Below are 22,787 nucleotides of genomic sequence, written 5' to 3' on the forward strand. Positions count from 1 at the left end.
GCTCTGTGTACGAACAGTGCGAGAGAAAATATTGGCAAGAACCTGGTGTTTTTGTTTCTGAAAATAACCTGTCCCAGCTGCAGCATTCCCTACCCCCTCTGCTCAAGGCCGCGGTGCTTTTCAGGGGTACTCCGGGTGTGAAGTAAGCTGTTGGACAGGCTGAGCCAGGCTCAGTTTGGAGGCAGCCACAGGGGGCCAAACAGTCTACGCTGCTGCTGCAGACTCTTCTTGGCTTGGCGGGTGACTTCAGCCTGGGGCTGGCATGACTTTGGGAAGTGCTTTTTAGGAGGAGGAATGAAACTCATTCCTTGTCCCCCAGCCTGCTTCCTCCAAGCCGATGCCCCGTAGCTTGGGGAACGCAGGCAAGAACTGTTGCCAGTTTCCCAAGCTCTGCACAGCCCGGGAACAGCAGGCTTGGACCAGGGTGCAAGTCTCATAGTTAGCTAGCTTTTATTTTTCTAATAAGCCCATTGAAACCCCCTGTGCGCTGGAGAGGTTCAGCTGTGGGTGGATCCAGACCCAAACCTTGAGGCTCAGGACACCTTCTCTGCTTTCCACTATAGAAGCTGCAAAATAGCTAAAGCCCATCCTCTCCCACTGCCTTTGCACTGGCAATCTGCTTTGGTTTAACAGCAGAGGGACTTGGATAACTGCTGCAGTCCCATGCTGGCAGCACAGCATGTCTGTGCAAGCCGGGCACCTGGCGCAGGGGTCAAGGCACCTTGCAGGCAGCGTTGCTTTTTGAGTGCAGCATCCCTGAGATAGGCAAGGCATCAGCTCAAGAAGCAGGCAAGGCTGGGTAAGGTGTCAGGGCAAGGAGACAGGTGCATCTCCTGCACTGCCTTCACTCTGCCCATGGAGATGCATCCTTTTCTCCTTGAGCTGGTTTGCCAGCTTCTCCCTCTCTTGCTCATGGTTCATTTCTCCCTCTCTTGCTCTTGAACTCCCCTTTCCTTGGAGATGAGCCCCTTCCCCCCTCCTCCACATACCTTCCATGATGTCAGCACTGGGGGAGGAGGCAAGCTGCGACCAAATATAGAGCCAGCTTCCTGCTTTGCAATTTTTTTTTTTAATCCCTTCCCTCCTGACCCACCCTCCTGCAGCAATCAATGAGAAGGCAGCAAAGGGGGGAACGGGCAGCGGGTTTGCTGAAGCATTTTACTAGTAAAAGCAGGGGCTATTGTGCTTCTCCTCCAGGCTGCTGGGAGATGAATGGCAGGAGGCAGCACAAAGACACTATGCCATGGGAGGGCTCAGCCGCCTGAATGCCAGCCTGGGACCCTGACTGCACATGGATCAGCCAACGGAGCAATAAGGCGGGCGTGTAGGGGCGGACTGCAGGACTTCTTGCTGTGTCTTGCCATTCCCTGAGCGTTATGGGCAGAGGCTTTGTGCAATGAATGCTTCCCCCAGAGCTTTTCTCCCAGCGAATATGGGCACGGCTGTATCCAAAAGGAAGAGTCTGAGGAATGATGCTATGTCTTCTGTAGCAGCGAAAGTTAGGTGAGTGATGCGTGTGGTTGGCATAAGTTCACAGCCAAGGTGGGAATAAAACAGTTGCTTCAGAGGGCGATGCTGGGGAGAAGGCAAGGGCTTACTCCAGGGAAATGTCAGTGCCCAGGTATGGGGTGTGTGGGCTCAACATTGGGTTATTTGCATTACAATGCCAGCAATAAAGAAATCTGTGCAGCTCCAGAGGGGAGGGCGTGCGTGTGGCACAATGAGATTCGGTATTGCAGGCTTCTGCCTCCCCCTCTTTCTTTCTCCTGAAAGCTACCGGTCTGAGGGCTGGATGAAAGTGCAAGCATTTTAGATGTCGCATCACATTAGTTTAGTTCGTGGAGATCCTACCTAGCCTGCAAAATCAACCAGGTTTGTGTGTGTATGATGCTGGTTTCCTTGTTCCCTTTATGCTCTTGCTAACCTGTAGGCTCCAGTGCCTGAATGCTGCTTATTTATTTTTAGTGTTATTATTATTGCTTTCCAGTGGGTTTAAATAGCAGATGACATGAGGTGAGAAGAACCGGCTGCCTGGTGGGAGGCCTGGCTAAAAAAAAAAGAAGCCACTCTTGGCAAAACCTAGACAAACCCCATTTAATGATCATGACATTGATTGTACCTGGATTGGCAATCTGGAAATCACATTTGATACCTGAGCTGCACATTTAGATTGGCACAACTTATGTTCCCCAGAAGCAGCCCGCTTTTGGAGTGCCCTTTTGTTACTGTGCGTGTGACCGAGCAGCTCCGAAATTAATGATCAGTGCAGTTGACACTGCATCTAGTATGTGTGCACTAAGCAAGCAGAAACAGCAGAAAGCCGTCTGCCTCTGGTATCTCAGAGCAATCCTTCTATCAGGGCTTTTGTTAATGGCCACCTGGAGCAGGAGCATTTTTCAGCAGAAACTACAGGGTATCTATACATTCAGGAAACTGCTGACATGTACAATACGTATAGTCGTTTGTGCCATATTTGACACGTTAGCCATATTTGCTTATCCGGTGGAAAATAGATAGTTTGTTCCTAGGTATCTGACATGTCAGCATGTAAGACCGTACCGGGCTGGGGCATTCTCCGAAGCCCACTGTAGCTGTTTGCAAATGAGAAACCTTCAAAAAGTTACAGGGTAGTTCAGAACTGAGGATCCCACCTGGCACACATGCCCCAGCTCTGCCGGCATCATCCAGTGTTTTTGCTTCGTATTTCCCTTGCCAAAAGCAGACATGGTAAGGCAGGGTCTCATGTTTTAACAAGCTGTTCAGGAGGGCATTAATCAGGCATGGGTCTTATTAATCCTTGTAAATGCCTAGTACTCTGAGTTTGCCTGGTTTGCCTTATAATTTATAAAGGCTTAAAGCTCCACCTGCACAGCTGATCTCAAGGCTGATAGGAGCTGTCTTGGTGGGGTGATCTTCTGGGAGTGATCTTCTGTTTCCCCCTCTTCTAAAAGGCTATTGCGTGAAAGACCAAACTTCCATACCTCTATGTCTTGAGGTGCCCCAGCCTCTTATATTTACCCATATGAAGGTTGTTTTTCATGTTATTTGGTCCCTTCTATAGTATTTTGGTATATTGCCCATCTGTGTCACTTTTTAATACCGCTCCTTGACAATACTAGAAAACTTCTCTCTCACTCGATAGCACTTAGGATTCTTTTGAAACAGGAAAATGTCCTGCCTTAGACTGACTACTGAGTATTCACTATAGACATGGCAGTAACAGGCTCCCTCTCTACTGTGCAGGCAGCAGAGCCCGGGTGCTTCAGAGGCATTCACTTCATAGTGGTTATTTGACTGATATCACATGGATAACGATAATAGGAATAGGTCTTTTAGTTGCCCTGATTGCTACTCCCAGGTTAGCCATTCATCTCTAGGAGACTGGAGGAAATCAAGTTTCCAAGAGCAGTCCGTGGAAGCTGTTTCTGTTGGGGAAAAATTATCTGCAGGATCCAGAGTTCTTTGTAGGATGCAATCAGTGTTGCTTTGACATAGATTTCAAGCAGTCAGTCCCACTGAAGCTGTAACACACAGCATTGAAAACCCTAGTGGAGCAAGAGAAGAAGCAATGATATTGTTAGAGAAGGACAATGGAGAAGGCAAGATATTTCAGGTTGTTTGAGTTTTACAAAAGTCCATCTGTCAGGACTTGCAGTACAACACCTTGCAGGGGTTTTAGAAAACCTGGAACTTTCAGATGATGAGACTAGTGTGCTTTGGGACATTGTGAATATTTCCATATTGCGTGAAGATGGCATATTACATGAAGGTGGCTAAAGAGGCTTCAGCAGTGAATTTATGGAGAGGACAGAAGCTTGTCACAGATGTTTTTAATGGAGGTGTAGGAATCTGAACTTGTGTCCATGGGATTAGAAAGCTAGGCACAAAATGAATATGTTGCACAATAACTGTTCAAACAACAGCATGGATTTTTGACATACGGTTAATGCTGGGCACGTGGGCACATCATTTTAGGTGCGCAGGGTATGACCTCATACACAGCTAAGGCAGGGATAACACTAACACACAGCGTGAAATCCAGGAATTATCCCGGGGATCTGGGACCGAAGGTCAATAAACTAAATAGTTAAGTCTGCTATTATGTCCATCCAGATATATCTTAAATTGGTTTCAGCCATTTTGAAAGCAGTTTATGTGTACTGAACATCTGTTGTGTTACAGATGTGAACCAGTTTCCGATTCCTTGCATTGGTTTAAGTGTAATTTCTGTCCCTAGCCAGGAGGTCTTGGTCACTTTTGTGTAGGCTGTACAGCGGTGGTTTTCAATGTTTTTTGTACCAGGACCCATTTATAAACATCAATGGCCAGTCCCGACCCAGTGATCCTCACTCCTGAGCTGCTGCCCCCAGTTCCCAGCCCCTCAGTGTGTGGGGCATGGGGGGCCCCAAGCAGCCCCTCACAGGCTGGACCTCTGCCAGCCTGTAAGAGAAAATCCATGGTTTCCCAAATTTTTCTCCTTTAAAGGAAAACCCATTTTTAAAGTCTGATCCATTTTGTAAATTTGTTTGTGACCCTATCATATATTCTTGCGACCCACTTTTTGGCTTACGACCCTTGGGTTGAGAAACACTGCTGTAGAGTTATCACAAGAACCTGTTGTGATTTTTATGTAGGAACTCGAAGGTGTCTCTTGGTCAGTTTTGGTTCAGCTGCTGGGATCGGGGGTGTTGCTGAGTGGACCAGGGCTGGGGGAGCTGTGAGTCCCCTCTGGGGGTTTAGTCAGTCAGGTCACAGAACCAGCTGAATGCTCTTATCTCTGGACGCTCGCTAGCTCTTGATGCAGAAAAACCAAACTGAAGGTGTTTATGCATGGAAGGGAGGGCAGAAAAATCTCATGAAATTGCTCTCCAAAGTTCTTCCTTAATTGTTCATTTGGGGGGGTGGAGAGGGACCAGTGGGTACCTATCCACAGCAGAACATGTGAGGGACCATGTGTTGCAATACTGGCCCTGTGATCCCAGCGGCTCCGGGTGGCAGTGCAACGGGGTATGCATCCAGTGAGTTGTCCCAGGACTTCTGCAGCATGGGGAGGGTCCTGGAAGGGATGACTCAGCTTCTGATTGCACTGAAGTCTGACAGCTTTGCCACAGGGCTTTTAGGGGGGTGTGATCATTTCCATCCCTGGCCCTCCTCCCTCTCCTTCTTGGCGAGACCCTGTTGAGCTGTGTAGGAGGCTCTGCAGGAGGGAAACAGTTTCATGAAGGGGAATTAATTTGTCGTCACCACAGAAAGCTACCTTTGGGTATATTGGCCTGGTGTTCTGATCCCTTGTGTTTTCGCGTAGGCAGTCGTGGACCCATGCTGCAGAGCAAAAGGCTCGGTAATTCTTTTGTTGCAGATGCCAAGCTGTTTCCCTTTTAGATTTCATCTAGCAATTTTTAACATGAAGAAAAGCTGTCCTCTAATTTGGTGCCCATTAGATTGGCTGCTTGGAGCTCTGTGGAGCTGAGCTATGTGTATATGTAACACCTGAGTAAGGGACAGCATTTGTTTACTATTGTATGGCAAGCGCACCAATGTGGTCTAAGCAACAGGTACACATTGCCTAGAATCCCAGGGCCTTATGTTTAAATCCCAGCTGGTTTAACTCAGCCCTTTGGCTTTCCCAGGTGAATTAATTAAATTCCACATGGTTTGTTGTGTGTTGGATATTGTAACAAGTCTTTAAACAATTACAGCCGTAACTCCCCTTCAAGAACATTCTTGGCACTTGCAGAAGAACTGGGGTTTGTTCTACCATGCTTGGTCCTAGTTACCTGCTTTTCTTCTGATACAGTTGAAGTGTGTACTGGTCAGGTGTTGCCTCCACTCTGGGAATGGTTATATTTCTGTGCTGTTGCCCTGCTTGTGGCTTTCAAGTTCTTTAAAAGCCCAATAAATGTAAATCTCAGAGTCTGTTTAAGAGCGCTGGGAGATTAAGTCTTCCCATCCCGTGACTTGATGTCTCCCATGCCATGTCTTGTGGCCCTTCAGCACATCTGCTGTGCAGCAAGAAACCTTGTGCCACAGCCTAGGTAGAGCTCCCCTAGGCATTTTCCAGGGTGCTGTCTTTGAGATTCCTACCTGCTTTTAAGATTCCTGTAGTCTTGAGTTAGCTCCAGCACTTCCTCTTTCCTCGACCGCTCTGGCACATTTCTTAGGTGTACGCTGAGTGTTCCTGTCTTGGGGATCTGGGACCTTGCAGCCCACTTCTCCTAGGCCCCCATGACCAGTGCTGATCCCCAGGCACCACACTAGTTGGGGCACACCCTTTCCCAGAGCCCCACCTTGTGTGTAGTCTGACTTACAGACACCTGGGCTTTGCAAACAGTCCCCAAACCCAATCACTCTTTACTTCACCCAGCACAAGGAATCTACAGATCTTGACAAAACAGTAAAACATCAGTATGCATTTCCTTGCCTTAGTTTCCCTGCTGCTCTGGAGCAATCTTTGGGCTTAAGTCATAATCTTCAAAGAACTTTGATATCCATTCCCCACGCTTTCTGTTCCTTTCTCTTGTCTAAACTTATTTTATCTCTGTGATTACCGCTGAGTTTTGCTTAGTCCCTCAGGTCTGTGATTTGAAACCCGTTGCTAACACTTGACCTCTTACTTGGGGATTTTGCTATCCAGATCCCAGAGAGGTGCAGGAAACTGGCTTTATTTAGCATACAGTTACTCTCCAGGTAAGATCTGTTCAGGTGTCGATAGCCTTTGGCAGTTGGCCTGTTCATGGGTAGATGGATTGGCAGCACTCTTACATCTGCTAAGTTCAAGGAACATGGTTGCCTGTGATATGTTCCTATGAAGCAGACCATCATAGAAGACTGTTGTAGATATAAGGATGCAGGTAGTTCCTAAACTCAAAGTGAAATTCAGAAGTTGTAGAGAAACAGATTATCCAAGTTCACATTTTATATGAGAACTCTTCAGTAGGCTAAAAAGCAGTGATGCACATCTTGTTCTTACTATGATGAATCTGGATGGAGGTTGTGCTTGCTACACAGTAGTGTATCTAAGGGGACCCTTATTCCATAACCCCTGCTCTCTCTCTTTTTGTGTCTAAATACTTCTAGACTTTATCATGGCAGCCTGATGCTGCAAGTGAAGTCTTTATTATACATCAGCTTCTGCTGGGTTCATGGTACATTGGTCCAAATTTCCCCACTAAAATTGTGCCTGCTCCATGAATTGACGTAAGTGCAATTGTCTGATTCCCTTTGCTTCCTTCATGCAAACAGAATGACCTGTCCCTTTTTAAAGAGCCCTTTTATGAGGTCCTTTCAGATACACTATTGCAGAGCACAGACTCCATTCACGATTCACCATATCATGAACGCTGTCTGCGTCACTGCAGTGTGAAAGCCTTCTGCCCCTACTGGGTGACATATTTCTAAATATCGCTTTGAAAAATCTCAGCTTGTCTTTTTCTTTTATAGAGCTGAGCCCAGGGCTAGCAATTAACAACTACTCAGTGGGCACGTCTACATGTGCAGTAATGCGCATTAAATTTAGTACCTCCAATGTGAGGTACTAAATTAATGTGCATTGGGCTGCACAGTAGTGCATTTGCATGCTTTTTTAGTGACACTTAATGTGCAGTAGACTATTTTACTGTGCATTAGCATAATGTCACTTTTTTCCGTGATGCTTTAATACACAGTAAAATAGTCTACTGCGCATTAAAGCATACATGTAGACACGCTCAGTTAATAATAAATAACTACAATAGGGAAACTGCCTTCAACAGACAAATGAGACAATGGCATCACTAATATATAATCTACCTTCATACATGTATGCTTTCATTCTTCTGGTGGAGGAGAATCTGAAGGAGAATGGAGTCTGTCATCCTCAGACTTTGGTAGTGAGTGTACTTTGAACTCTGGTTGTATTCTCTGGTACCTCTGAATTAGGACAACATGCTGAGACTTTGCATTGTGTGATTTACCTGGGACAGGTGTTCTCTTTTCCCACTTGCTGTTAATGGAATTAATCCCAGCTCCACCTGGTTTGGTGTGTGAGCCACTTTGACGTGTTTTCAGTGTGTATTGGCTACACTCATTACAGCTGAGCTGACCAGTGAGACAAAAGGAAGCGAAATAGAGATAATTTTAAATGTTGCTAACAAAGCTTTGTGTTTAGGTTTTTTTTGCTTGGAAGTATAAAATTAGAGAATGAGGAGAACACAGTAGTTGCCATCTGTTTTGATTTCAGGAAAGCATTTGATATTGCATCTCATGAAAACTTAATCATTTCAAATTGCCTTAGGTAGGAAAAATGTTACCTAGAATGCATGCTAGATAAACACGGGTTACAATAATCGTGTGTGTGTGTGGAAAGGGGGCGGGGGGAATTTAGGCTACTGCAGGAATTGGGGTTATGTCTGCTCTAACTTAACTCCCAGTGAATGGCACAGAAGACAGAGCATCCAGGACATCAGTGACATTGGCAGCTGAGCTAAAATTATGGATGGAAATAAAAAGGGCAGAGAAATATTACAGAAGGCTTGATGTAAAGAGAGGAGCCATGTGGACTGAATATTTCTAAGTGAAACTGCTTGTCAAGTGCAAGCTCATACACTTGGGTAATTCCTCTGAAATACAGACAGTCAGTGAGATGGGGGTAGGAGGAGGGGAACCTGGTAAAGAGACCACAGGATCGGAGTGGACAGTAAATTGGATGGGAGGTTGCAATGTAATTGGCTGAGAAAAAAGCAGAGTATTCAACTGCACTTGTGTATTTCACCTGTTAATAATCATCCACCGATGAACAGTGCTTAAGTGATTATATTGCACAGCACTTGACACCAGGGGACAAGACATTTTGTGGCATGTCAGTAGACCCATCCTGGAGTAGCAAGCAATATTGTTGAGCGGTTCTATCCCTTCTTGACTGGGAGATCCTAGAGACCGTTTTGGGTAATTGTATGCATGCTCAATATCTGTTACATAAGAGAGACCACAGGATTCTCTGCAGTCACACTTTCTGTTCCTGCTGGGCAAGATAGTGAAGGATTTGAAGTTAGGGTTTTGGCAGTAGTCCTGGAATAGAGACACCCCTGCTCTGAATGGCTGTTACGTACGTGGCATGGCCCTTAGGTACGATAAGAAATGCTTCTTATTCATCTTTCATTGGCTGTGCAGGGGCCACACACACTAAGAAATAATAAGTACTAATTTTTCTAGCCTGTGGTTTTCAAGTTAAGTGATAAAATGGCAGGTTGTGCTCCCTTATATATTGTGCAAGCTCTTAAACAGTTTTAGGTTTAGGACAAGAGGCCTTATTTAGAACAGATTCAGATTTGAGGCAAGGCAGACAGTTGGTACTAGGTCTCAGCAGAGATGAGTGGGGAGACAGATTGGACTGAGATGCACTTACAGCTTTTGAACACAGAAGAAACCCAATTACTCTTAATAATGCCAAATTCTTTATGTGAGTGTCGTCCCCCCCTCCCCACCCCCCGCACACATCATAACAACAGCTGCTAATTGACAGCTCACATGAGAGGTCACAGGGGACTGTCTTTACCTGGATCAATTTCGATGAAGCAATTTTGACCCCATCCATTAACCCAACCTCCCCCACCCCGCCCCGCCTAGACTTTATTGTAGACCTAGAGGTGCCTTGTTATGTGCATGTGAACAGTGCTGCAAACCAAAGTGTCCCTTGGTCATGAGTAATTCCATTGCAGCCAAGGAAGCAAGGGCTGTTTTTATGGGTAAGGCTTCCAAAACTGGGTTTCTAGGTTTGAAATTGTACAGGGCAGGGCCAGATTATGGTTGGCATCTGGGTGCAAGAAGGAGGAATGGAAGAAAGCAAAAGGAACCTCGGTGCTTGTGTCCCCCATGTGTAGCCAGCCATGGTAGCAGTTCCTCCATTTTCCTGCTTTGGAGGTACACCGTGCCGAGTAGAGCTACTGAACTGCCTTCCTGTCTGTACCAGAGGCGCGCTGAAGAGAGTGCTGTAGGGCGCACTCTGGGGGGGAGTAGGGAAAGACTTGGGGGAGACCTGCTGAGATAGTCTGGCCTAGTGTGAGGCAAGTGTCTGGGATAGAAATATTAAAGCCTTAACACTGCATATATCCTCTCTATAACCACACAGAGGGCTAAACAAAGCGCAGACCTGACACAAATGGAGTCATTGCTGCAGCTCAGCACATTTTGCATCCAGTAATGCTGAAGTTGTTAGTCCCCGAGAGATTAAATTGCTTCTCTCCTTTATTGCTGTGATTGTCTCCACTCACAGCGCAGTATTCGCTGTGGATGACAAATGGGCCTTTCTGTTCTTATCTATGCCAGGCACCCTGTGTAAGCATACCCTGACTCTGCCAGCACTCACTTCTTCAAAGGGCCGTGAATATGTACAGGGAAGAAAACTCCTGGCTACACAGATTGGGGAGGAGGGGGAGCACAAAAGGGCATTGTAAGGCACTGCCTGACAGGTGGCAGAATAGATGGAGGTGAGGGAGTGACTGGAGATATGGGCAGAATGGCTGCTGTTCCCATGGGCAGCCTCTCACAGCAGCAAGTGCAGCTTGACCTTCAGACAGAGATATGCTTACTAGAAGTCAGGCACCTCTGAATGTAGAGGCATAGTGAACTCCTTCCTAACCTGGGGTGGGGAATGGGAATTCAGCTGTCCATGGAGAGCACAGTTGAGGGCGAGAGCGGAGTCTTACCTGCCCCAACTCGCCACACTCTGGAGGCGGCTGCTACTGCTGCAGCTCTGCTGTTGCAGCATGGGTTCAGGCTGCTGCTGCTGGGCACCAGGCTCACTGCACACCAGCTGCACGGCCCCATGGCGTGGGCTCACTGGGAACCTCCCCTGGTGCCCCATTTGCTCACCCCTCAGATATGCTACTGGGTGCAGGGCTGCACCTGCCAAAACCTCCCCTGGGGTGGGGGTACCATTCCCCCCCCCCCATTTTCAGTGTTCTCACTGGTGGCAGATGCCAGAACAAGGAGCAATAGTCTTAAGTTGCTGCAAGGGAAGCTTAGGCTACATTTTAGGAAAAACTTCCTCACTAGCAGGGCAGTAAAGCACTGGAACAGGTTACCCAGAGAGGCTGAGGAATCTCTGCCCCTGGAGGTTGTTAAGACCTGGCTTGACAAAGCCCTGGCTGGGATGATCTATTTAGGGATGGTCCTGCTTGAGCAAGGGGTTGCATTAGATGGCCTCCTGGGTCCCTTCCAACCCTAATTTTCTATAATTCCTCAGATACACTACTGCATGTGGAGCTGGGCCTACCCAGCTCCTAAGGGTGGGCACCGACCATGGACCTGCATCCGCCATGGTAAAGATTCTGTGTGGGGAAGGAGACGTGCCATTTTACTGCTCCTTCTATGTCGGCACCTGTTAAGTGTCCCCCCTAGAGAATTCGCCCCACGGCAGCCCATCTCTCTACTTTGTTACTTTTTGATTGGAAATGGATGATTTCCCTGGTCATCCCATGCTCATTTTTTGTTATTGATCTTATTTGCCTCTCCAAGGAACCTGCCTAGTGAATGCTAGAGCAAGTGGAACATGGGAGAAGGTGAATGAACAAAGGGCTGTTCATACAGTAGAAACAATGGCCACTTGCCTCCTCAGTGGTTTAGAAAAAGGGAAGAAGGGTTGGTTTGCTCTGAGGGCTGGAATTGGGCTGCAGAAACTGTGTGCACTGGACTGCTAGAGTGAATTGGACTCTGATAGCTGTTACTGGCTCTGGGCAATGGCAGCCTCTCTGTGAAATGAGTCAGTGAGGTACCATTCTTAGGTGTCTACAAGAAACAAGGGTGTATTTCACATCAACTAGTTCCTTTGTTTCTGGAAAGAGGTTAGGGACTGAACGAACCATGGGAGCTGGGCTTCCATCTGGAAAGATGTTCCAGTTGGGTAAAAGCTGAGGTCCAGCAGAGTGGGATGTCTTTCTAGAAATCAGGATTGCATTTGTGCTTGCATTGATTGGAGCTGGACAAAGAAAAGATGGTACTTTTGGGAAGCAGGACTAATAAAAATCTAGGAATTGCCTTTGCTTTTGCTAACCTTACCTCATCTCTTTCTGTCTCTGCCTCGCTATGTTCCATGACATTTGGATGCTCAGAGCAGCAAGGGCTTTCGGAGAATATCTTTCACAAAACCATCCTGAAAGCAGAAACGGCTCAGGTAAGAAAGACTGTTTGTGCTCTTCATATCGGTATAAGAGATGGCATTCAGGCATTGTAGTAGACTGAAATAAAGCATGTAGCACAAGAAGTCCATATGGGCTGTCAGCATCTGAGAGCAAAGCCCTTCATCCTCTGGACCCCCAGTTCAAGAACATTAAAAAAAAGGTTAAAAGAGAAAGCAGTTAATTTAGCAACACATGGATGCTGAGTTGGGATGCATGTCCAATGCTCACTGGACAGGAGCTATGTCATGAAAACGCTACTACAGCTGGCTTCCCTTGGAAAGAATCTCAACAGAGAGGGCAAACTATTGTGCATCAAGAGACTAAACTCGCTTTTCACTGCTAGGTGTAATTAATATGTTTTAAATAACCTCTGTTAAAATCCCATTGTAATCAGTGAAGATCCAAGTGACCTAGTTGTGGTAACCCCTGTAATTCTAGACTGACTCCTTTAGAGTTCATCTTGACTAAAGGATTTAAATTAGAGTCGACTTGTCTCCAGCAGAGTTGTAATAAATATTAGCTAACATGTCACACACACATGCTTTGGATTGGATCCAAAGTCCTGTGAGCACTTTGCAGGGTTGTGCCCTTTGCATTTGCATATGCCATCTACGTGGCTCTATTCTCTGCTCATATCTTTCTGTTTTAGTGTGAGAGCCCACACCGGTAAGACCTGCAAGCTGTCTGGTATAAGAACCTATGAAGTTATGCTGATGCTCAGTTTAGTATTTTTCATCTATATGGTGGCAGTACCCAGAAACCTCAGTTGGGATTAGAGCTCTGATGTGCAGGCCACTGTCCAAATGCACAGTAAGAGACAGTTTCTGGCCTGAAAAGCTGGCAGTCCATAAAAAATGAGTGAAACTCCTAAGATCAGTGCAACAATTGTAGGAACACTGTGATACAGGTGAGCTGTCCGCACAGCTTTATTGTTTGGTTCCAGCGGCTGGTACAACAAAAGAACAGCAGCGGGGAGGATTTTTATTACATCTTATTGAAATGACATTTACAAGCAGTATTGTTGCTATTTATGCACTTTTGCTCACTGGACCACAACCAATTTTAAAGAGAGGCTGGCTGTGATAAACCTTAAACTAAGAGAAATGTTATGTTTCATAGTACCTTTCCCCCCTGCACTCTTGATTAAGCCACAGGTATTTTTGAGATATGGGAAGCAGCTATTGATGACTCACGCAGCCTTCACACACTGCCTGTCAGATGTTTCAGTTGCACAGGAGTAGGTTGAGGTCTTGTCTACATCCAGAGTTTTGCAGACAGTGGTTCTCCCAGCTCAAAGCAGCTGATACTGCTAATCCGCCAGAGCACATACTCATCCCTGTGTTAGGCTGGGGGCTGCGTATCCTTTTCATGAGCAGCTTTGTGGGCTGATTGTGAAGCGCAACTTGGGAAGGCATCCCAGAGGCTCTCAGGGCACCTCCCAATGCAATGAACTGTGGCCAGGGGGAAGTAATTATGGAATATGGTAGCCAGCCACCCCTAAGCCATATGGAGAAGGTAATGGGGGTGTTTCAAGGCATAGTTTCTCAACCTGTGGTATGCGTACCCCTGGGGGTATGCAGGAGACAGGCAGGGGGTATGCAGGTACCCCAGCACTCTCTCTCTCACCCTCTTTTCATCTCTCTCTCACCCCTTCCTCCTCTCAAAACTATGGCAAAAAATTTGGTGCATCACACATTGTGCAGCACTTTAACTTCCCCAGTAATAATTTGGGGTTCAGCCCTCCTAGCTTTGGCCAACACCACCTCTAGCCCAGGTACCTACTTGAGTTGTGCACCCCTGGTGTAAAAGGTGGCAACCCTACCCACGCCAGATCAGATGTCTGTCATATCACGGCCTTATATACACAGCCCGTCTTCCAACATATGGCACACATTAGTCTGTAAATATAAAATCCCCTGGAAAATTGAGTGTTGGGGTGCTTATTAAAATTTTCAGAAGTTAGTGGGTACTTGCTACATTAAAGGTTGAGAAACACTGTTTCAAGGGATGGGTTGCCTGGACTAGGGTGGCGCAGGAGAATGAACTCATGTACCTTGTCTGGTGTCACCCCACATAGTCTCTGAGCACATCAGTTATCCCCGTGGTGATGCAGGCAGTGGTCGATCACTGGGCGGTTTTAAGAACACTAATGTCGACTGGTCAGGACAGGTACACAATGCTTGCATATCCAGGCACATAGGCCTCTTCCAAAAGCTGCAAGCAGGAAACATCTTTCAGATTGGGATATTGAAATGCCCAGGATCATTTTGGGAGACCCAGTCTTCCCTCCTCTGCCTGGCTCACAAAGCCATACACAGGTACTGTATTTCACAGTGTATAAGTCAAGTTTTGAAGCCCAATTTTTAGCTCTTAAAATTCAACCTTGACTTATATATTGTATCACCATCCCCTGTGAGTGGCGCCAGTCTTGAGTGCCAAGCCCAGCCCTGTCCCCTGCAAGTGGTGCCGAGCTTGGTGCTTGGCTGGTGTGGCCGGACTTGGCACTCAGCAGTGCCACTCGCAGAGGATGGGGTTGGGCTTGGCACTTGGCTGGCACAGCCCAGGCAGTATTGCTTTCAGGAGATGGGGTGCCAGCGCCGCTTGCAGGGGCTAGGGGCTGGACTTGGTCTTCAGCTAGCACGGCACCATCCCCTGTGAGCGCTGCTCCTTGGGCTGCACCAGCCAAGCAGTGAGCCTGGCCCCATCTGCTGTGAGTGGTGCTGCCAAGCACCAAGCCCAGCTTTGCCAGCTGAGCACTGAGCTTGGCATCGCTCACAGGGGATGGGGCTGGGCTCGGCACTTGGCAGTGCCACCCGCAGCAGACCGGGCCAGGCTTGGTGCTCGACTGGCACAGCCTAATCCATGTGAGCGGCGCTGGGCTTGGCACTTGGCTGGCATGGCCCAGGCAGCTCCACTCGCAGGAGATAGGTTTGCTCCAGCTGAGCACCAAGCCTGGCCCCGTCCCCTGTGGGCGGCGCTGTGGCACATGTCCACCCCTTGGGTGCCAGGCCCACAGTGAGGGTGCACAGAGGCTGGTATACGTCCACCCCACATTTCTGATCCAAAAAAGTTAGGTTGACTTATACACTAGATCTACAAAATTCCTAACTTTTTGGATAAAAAAAAATGGGGTCGACTTCCATACCACATTGACCTATCTACCGTGAAATATGGTAATTTGGACAGCAGCAAAGAGAAGCTTAACTGGATCTGTGGGCGCTTGAAGGAGCACTGGAGATGTCTCATGACAAGGCTTGAGCTCAGAGAAAGTACGCCATGGTTGCTGCCCAGTATATGCGAGGCCAGAGCAGAAGCTTGGCTTTGGGCTAGCAAGTGGAAGTGGAGCAACTGCAGAATTTGAGCAGCCTGGCACAGGGGTCCTGATCAGAGCCTGCCGTAACGCTGCAAGGCAGCGGGAGGCCTTAGCAGAGCACTGAGTGCTGTGCCTTGTCTGTCGGGCCTGTGACTTTTCTCAGCAGTGCAGCCTTGCCTGGTGGGGGAGGGTAGCACGGCTGTGCAAGTAGGCAGACAACAAATTTTTAATAATCCAGTTTGAAGATGGAACTCAAAAATAAAGCTTTTATTAAAGGGAACATCAAACAGTAGCAAATTACATAAAACTGGAGAGAACAGACAGACAAAACAAGCCAACTCGATGCTACTAGTTATACAAATCCTCCCCTCACCAAACAAACAGAAAACCCCAAACCTGAACAACCCCTACTAACACACTGGTTTTCAACCTTTTTTTCATTTGTGGACCCCTAAAAAATGTTGACTGGAAGTGAAGACCCCTTTGGAAATGTCAAATGCAGGTGTGGCCCCCTTTGAATTGTAAGTGTGGGTATTCGCTACTTCTGATTGATCATGGTCAGCTTGTGGACCCCTAGAAGTTCACGTACTAAAGGCTGAAAACCACTGTCCTAAAATAATTAACATGGGGGTTTGCAAAATCCCAAGGAAAGAAGTGCAGATGGCTTCTTACCATACTGCTCACAGGCTAGGGTATGTGAAACCATCGTTTTCTTTCCTCTTCACTAGCACTGAGTGGCATAGTTCTGGGTGGTGGGCATGCCTGTGGATGCCCCAGTCAGGGTGTTCTGGGGGATGAAGTGGTTGGGGGCCTTGTAGTGCTCTGGGTCAGGCGGTCTATCTCATCTCTTTTTGCTGCTCAAGAAAAACGTGGTGGCCTGCATACCCTACTTTGCCTCCCTCTTCCTCAGTTGCACCACATTCTCCTTGCACTCCTGTTCCTGGAGCGCCCACTGGCTCTATTGCCTCTCAGCTTCATCTGTGCAGTTCAGTGAACACGTCCTCCCTGGAGCACATCTCTTACTTCCTTATCAATGTCAGCCACACTACAGCTGTCAGAGATGTCCCACTCAGGACCGCCATGCTTGAGGACACTGATAAAAAAAAAAAGCAGGGAGCGGTGTGATGTACTGCAGCAGCCCAAAGGAAAAGATAACTGTAAAAATGTATTATTTTTCTGATAACCTTGCTATGGGCAGCAGAACAGCAGCAGCCTCCCTGGGGTGGTGGCTGGGTCCCTGGCATATCATGGGGAGGGGCTAGAGGATTTGTTCCCCAGGACCCACATAAGTATGTTCCCGGTGGACACGATGGTAGTGCCCAGGTGGGAAACTTCAGAACCAATGCAGGGTGCAGTAGGATTAGATTTGAAGGCTGCTTTCATCTTCCCACTAACACAATTGGTAATTTGTAGGATTTAGAAGTGTAAGAGGATTCGCCTTCCTGAGGGATCCTGCCTGAAATAAGTGGCAAGCTAATTTAGAGGTGGTTTACAGGATTAATAGGATTCCTCCCTGATCATAATTCAAAATGCAGGAAGGGGCAGGCTTCCAGTTCCTTTGATTTTGGCCTGTATAGTTCAAACCCAAATCCAGATTTGTTGGCACGAGGCACCACGGGATTGCTGATGGATGACTACTATAGCTCACAGCAAGGACAGTCGGTGCATGTCTTCTGCCTGCTGCCATATAGTCACAAAGGGCCCATGTTGCTGGGGAAGATCCTTTATTCAGCTGACAGGAACCTAGGGTTTTGTTGCCCTTAAGGCCCTTTATATGCAGTTGCACACAAACTTTTGTCAGCAAACCTGCCTGTGTTCTTCTGAACACAAGTTGTCTGCCTAGATGACATACAGTCCAACAGTCCAGGTCTGTGACAGAGTTCTTGCCAAATTCTGACAAATTTTGCCATTTCCAAACATCCTCCTGAAGTAGTTGTGTTGGTCTGTGGGCTCATGTATTGCATTTGTTGTTACTGGGATCATTGTGTTGGAAAAGAAACTCCTTCCTTTCCATGCATCTGCTGTTTTTGGCTGGTGCCAGAACTTGTGACATTGCACAGTGGTGTAGACAGGGCCTCAAATACTGCAGTGATGGAAGTTGTACATGGACCTAGATAGGTGAATAGCAAATTCCTCATCTCACCTTGAAGCCACTGGTAGCAGGATCTTTCCTCTTTCACTCCCAGAGGAGAAGAGAATCTAGCAAAGGTTCAGATCATCATGCAGAAGGCAAAGCAGGTAAGGATCTTCAAAATGGAAATCTTGTTTTGCGACATACAACTCCAGCTAGGAGGCAGAAAGAGCCCCAGAAATTGTCCAGTCATCCGCTGAGATCCAACAGCACTGAGATCATAAAAATTCATTCCACTTGTGTGTGCTATTGCCATTCGGCTTTGTATGGTTAGAAGCTGTGGTAGAAGGGGAGGGATTGGCCTTGTGGATTTAGCAGTACCAAACTGTTCATGTCATGCTACTGACTTGCTTTCCTATCGTCTTTCAGCAGTAGCTTTTATGTCCCTCCAATGTATATATGTTTGTGAGCCTGAGAAGTGTGTGTGTGTGATATGGCAGGGAGGGGAGAAGGGGGCAGAATGATGGATCATTGCAGACTTGGAAAGCTTTGCTTGAGGATTGCTATTGCAGCTGATATATGTTCGTCCCCCTGTCACTGAAGCTATGAACAGTAGGTAGCCTTCCCTTTCCTGATGGAATTAAACGGGGGCCTTGGTAAAGACAAATAGTTTGCAGAGAACAGCAGGGTATAACTTTAGCAAGAAACACTTTTGCCGATGGGTCAGAGAGTGTTTATCATCATTTAAAATATATGCTCTTCTTTTGTATACATTTTGGAGGGTTTCTTTCTAGCTAGACATGGCACTTGAAAGATTCATCACTTATAGCTCATGGGTGACTGGCAGTCTAGGGACGTGTTACTTGCTTTTCTCTTCTTGCAAAGGTGTTGTTTCACAGATGCATTGCAATGGCAGCATTCAGCTCTGTTAAGGGTGTTAAATCCCTTTTCTGAGCTGCTGCTTTGCTCATGGGACTGACCAGTCATGTTGAGTTTTGTTATGCCAGGAATGGGTAATAAGAGCTATTTTCCACCTTTGCTCTGCTTTTGAAACAGGCCAGCTGTCTGGTTAGATGATGTATGTTACAGGTAGAAGATATACTCCTATCAGCCACTGAAATTTGTTTTTTGTGGTCATTAGGGTAGTCTAAAGCATGGCCCAGTCAAAGAAATAGAAGAAGAGAGGGAAAGATTTGAAAAAAGTCCCTTCAGGGTAGTGAATAGCAGCATTTTGCAAAGGAAGGGGGTTCTCCTCTGGGCTGAGGTGCCTTGGGTCATTTTATGCTGCTTCACTGCCAGTTTCTGTTTCTGTCCAGTTGGGTTTATCTGGTAGGAAAGCTGTGCAGTACCTCTGGGATTGTGCCTGGGTAAGAGTCAGCTCTCCAGTCTCCCACATTTTGTAAACATGGAAATAAAGAGAAGGGCCTGATGGAAGAGAGAAGGAAGCATGTGGTGAGCTATGGTTTAACTGCATTTTGTCTGAATAAGATGCCAGGTAAGCCTGGACAATAAGCCCTTCCACAGTGAGCAGCATTTTCATTAGAAACAATTGTTCAATTGGTTTGCATCTCCCTGCATGTGGTGCAGGCATGGAGCTGTGGAAATGAAGGGGCGAGGGCCAGAGCTGTTTCAGACCTTGGCTTGAAGTTGCCTTGATTATTATGTGAGGTAGAGCTGGCTGAATTGCTTGTTCTTATGGAGACGTTATCAAAAACTGGAAACAAAGGGTTGTTTTTTTTAAAGTTCAGTGAAAGTTGGCTTACTTTTCCATTCTTTATTTTTGTACAAGGTTTTAGTTGTAAGGGAAGTCATTAGAGAGAGAGGCTGCTATTCTCAAGTTGAACGGGAGCAAGATGTACTGAAAATTGTATGAGAGAACCTGTTCTCCTGAGGTTTCTAGTCTAGTTTTTCAGAGGCAAAAATTTTGCTGAAGTAACCAAACCTTAATGTGCTCTGAATCTATTAAATTTGAAGAAAACTGGATGTGTGTGACAGGCTGTGGACACTGGCACACAGAAGAGGCATATATCCCTGCTATCAGTGCACCATTAGTTTTGAAGAAAGTCTTTTGGAAGCTTTGTGAGCCTTTTTCGGTCATTTCGCTGTTTCAAAAGACAACCAGAGCTCCACTATTTCCATTAGCATGTGCTACAAGGCTTTCCACATCAAATCTTGCTCTGCACATACTCAGGAGATAACCAGGTGCTTGTGATGCCAGCATGGAAGTCTTGTGATCATTGTAATTGCTTGTCTTCAGGTTGTTTCATCTTTGTTTTAGTGTTGCAAGAAGCTCACCTGTTAGTGGGAGGCAGGATAAAAAGGTTGTCAATGCAAGGGTTACCATATGAGAAGCATCCTCAGTTCCTTGTCTCTGTCTTGCAGGGCTGTTCTTGCATACAAAAATGAGTGAAACTGCACTATCAGGTAGCCATACATTTCTGAAACCCTTTTATTTGCTGAAAATGAGGGTTAAATCTTCTCCATACATTTCACGGTTGTTGCTTTTCCAAAATCAAGTTCTCAAGATCTGTCATCTCAGGCAGCCAGGGGCCCAGAGCAGTAGTGGTTCTTTTGTTCAGTGTTAATGCTTTGATACAGCTGAAAAAATATAGGCAGAAAAGTCTAAGTTGGGAGGAAAAAAGGAAACCCGAATCTCCTGATATCTTTTTTTTTTTGCAGCTGGGGTGATAGATGTCTCCTTTTTGCTTCTTAAAACAGTGGGGTTTGTGCGGATTTCCATTTGCTGTTTTGACTCCAGAGTTGAGTTTGAGATTCTGGATCCAAAATGCTTTAAACCTCAGTTTTGATGCTAAATTGTATTAATAGGTTTGCTGGCTTTTTACTCTTATTTAGTGGACCCAGTTTTGCCCTCAGTTAAAACCTTCACAGTTTCAGAGCAGACAGTGGGGTTATATACAATCCCCATCAGAACACAGTGATATCATGCGGCTGAGGATCTTGCACTGTGCTAGTAAAGTAATGCAATTGATGCAAGAAGTTGAAGACAAGGCCATGGTGTGTCCTCTTTTATAGAAACATTATCATTTAAAAGGTCACAAAGAGATAGAAACTTCTCTTTAAAGCGATTCTTTACTGTTGAGTCAGAAAAGCACTCATCGTGGTCTTCGATATTTTAGAACGGTCTTATGCCAGGGAAGTCCTCTGGAGTGTAAGCATCTTTTTTATAATACGTAAAAATCCAAACTCTGTTAACTATGTTGAGTAGTATTTTTGTCCTGGTTCTAGATCAGACTAATAAATATTATTCATGTAATTATGCCAGTATCATTCACTATTTCTCCAGTGATTCAAATAGGACCAAAGCTGTGTTGGTCTCTGCACCAGGTAAAATGGAAAAAAGAAATATCGTTCGCCAGATGGAAGCAAGAAAAAGCAACAAGGACAGAACTGTCATTCCTTATCTTCTAAGGAAGGTGTTGAAGTAAACTGACCCAAACTGGAGGGATGGGAGATCAGATAGGTCAAAGGGAATGGTAATAAGAGCCTTCACCCTCTAGATCAGAGGCATCCAAACTTTCTTATTGCATCCCTGCTTCCAGATGTACCAGCTGCCCACATGCCCCTACCAGCATACATTTTATATTTTAACCCCATAAATATTATAATGAAAATGAAATCCACCATTACACAATTTCCCCTGCATATCCCCCAAGATACATGTCCCCAGGGGTACACGTACCACAGTTTGTAACCCCTGCTGTAGGTGAACTGTTCAGATCCCATGCATGTTGACATTTAAGCAATGTCTGAACACTGGTAGATAGAAGGGTGGTTAGAAAATTGGCTACATTGTCGAACTCAATGGGTAGTTATCAACGGCTTGATGTCTAGTTGACAGCTGGTATCAAATGGAGTGCCCCAGGGGTGGTTTTTATCAATATCTTCATTAACAATCTGGAAGATGGGATGGAGTGAACCCTCAGCAAGTTTGCAGATGACACTAAGCTGGGGGAGTAGTACATATGCTGAAGGGTAGGGCTAGGATTCAGAGTCACCTAGACAATTTGGAGTATTGGGCCAAAAGAAATCTCATGAGGTTCAACAAGAACAAGTACAAAGTCCTGCACTTAGGATGGAACAATCCCATGCACTGCTACAGGCTGGGGACCAACTGGCTAAGCAGCAGCTCTGTAGAAAAGGACCTGGGAGTTACAGTGAACTAATAAGCTGGATATGAGCCAACAGTGTTCCCTTGTTGCCAAGCATACAACAGAGTGAGGCAGCTAGCTTTCCACTATGTTCAGTTGCCATTAACTCTCCGGACTGGTTAGCTACACACTCATTTTTGGCTGGGTCAGCTGGGGGCTGCCTTGAACACAAATCCAGAGCAAGACTCAAACAAACTTGCCCTTCTGGCTCCTCTGTGAGATACCTGAACTGTCCTGCTGTTACCCATAACTCAGTAGTTATTTGACAGAGTTGCCATTCAGATCAGTAGCAATAATTCCTGAATAAGGACAGAGCAAAAATGGCATGGAAAGTATAGGGTGTTAATGTTTATTATTTGTTATGTGGACATAGCTGTAATCCAGATCATAACCAATGTATTTGTAGACTGCTAACTGTGGGGTTACTTCCAGAAACTCCTGGTCAACTCTTAGTAATCAGAAGGTAGTAATCAATGGCTTGATGTCTAGTTGGCAGCCAGTATCAAGTGGAGTGCTCCAGGGGTCAGTCCTGGAGCTGGTTTTGGTCAATGTCTTCATTAATGACTTGGCAGATGACATAGAGTGCACCCTTAGCAAGTTTGCAGATGACCCCAAGCTGGAGGGAGTAGTGGATATGCTGGAGGGTAGGGCTAGGATTCAGAGTGACCTAGACAAATTGGAGGATTGGGCCAAAAGAAATCTCATGAGGTTCAACGTGAGGCCAAGTGGAGAGCCCTGCACTTCGGACAGAACAATCCCATGCACCAGTACAGGCCGGGGGCTGCCTGGCTGGGCAGCAGCTCTGTGGGAAAGGATCTGGGGGTTACAGTGGGCAATAAGCTGAATATGAGCCAGCAGAGTGCCCTTGTTGCCAAGAAGGCTAATGGCATCTTTGGCATCTTTGGCCAGCAGGTCAAGGGAAGTGATTATTCCCCTCTGTTCAGCACTGGTGAGGCCACATCTGGAGTACTGTGTCCAGTTTTGGGCTCCCCACTGAAGACAGGATGTGGACAAGTTGGAGAGAGTCCAGTGAAGTGCAACAAAAATGGTGAGGGGGTTGGGACTCATGACTTATGAGG

At 46.4% G+C, this 22,787-nt stretch overlaps 1 protein-coding gene across 3 annotated transcripts in view; it reads left to right on the top strand.

Moving 5' to 3' along the window:
* The first annotated feature begins 1,060 nt into the window (after window positions 1-1,060).
* The window catches only part of NSMF (NMDA receptor synaptonuclear signaling and neuronal migration factor), a 66,386-nt gene continuing 44,659 nt past the window's right edge, over window positions 1,061-22,787 (top strand). Inside the window, exons 1-2 of one of the 3 annotated variants that reach the window (XM_019475955.2) lie at window positions 1,061-1,503; window positions 12,087-12,148. In XM_019475955.2, coding sequence (XP_019331500.1) covers window positions 1,397-1,503; window positions 12,087-12,148 — 169 coding nt within the window. In that variant the 5' untranslated portion in view covers window positions 1,061-1,396. The remainder of the gene's footprint in view (window positions 1,504-12,086; window positions 12,149-22,787) is intronic. The other 2 variants (XM_019475957.2, XM_059715486.1) reach the window with 2 other exon arrangements.

This window comes from Alligator mississippiensis, chromosome 12 (genome assembly GCF_030867095.1).
Source record: "Alligator mississippiensis isolate rAllMis1 chromosome 12, rAllMis1, whole genome shotgun sequence".
Taxonomy (NCBI): domain Eukaryota; kingdom Metazoa; phylum Chordata; order Crocodylia; family Alligatoridae; genus Alligator; species Alligator mississippiensis.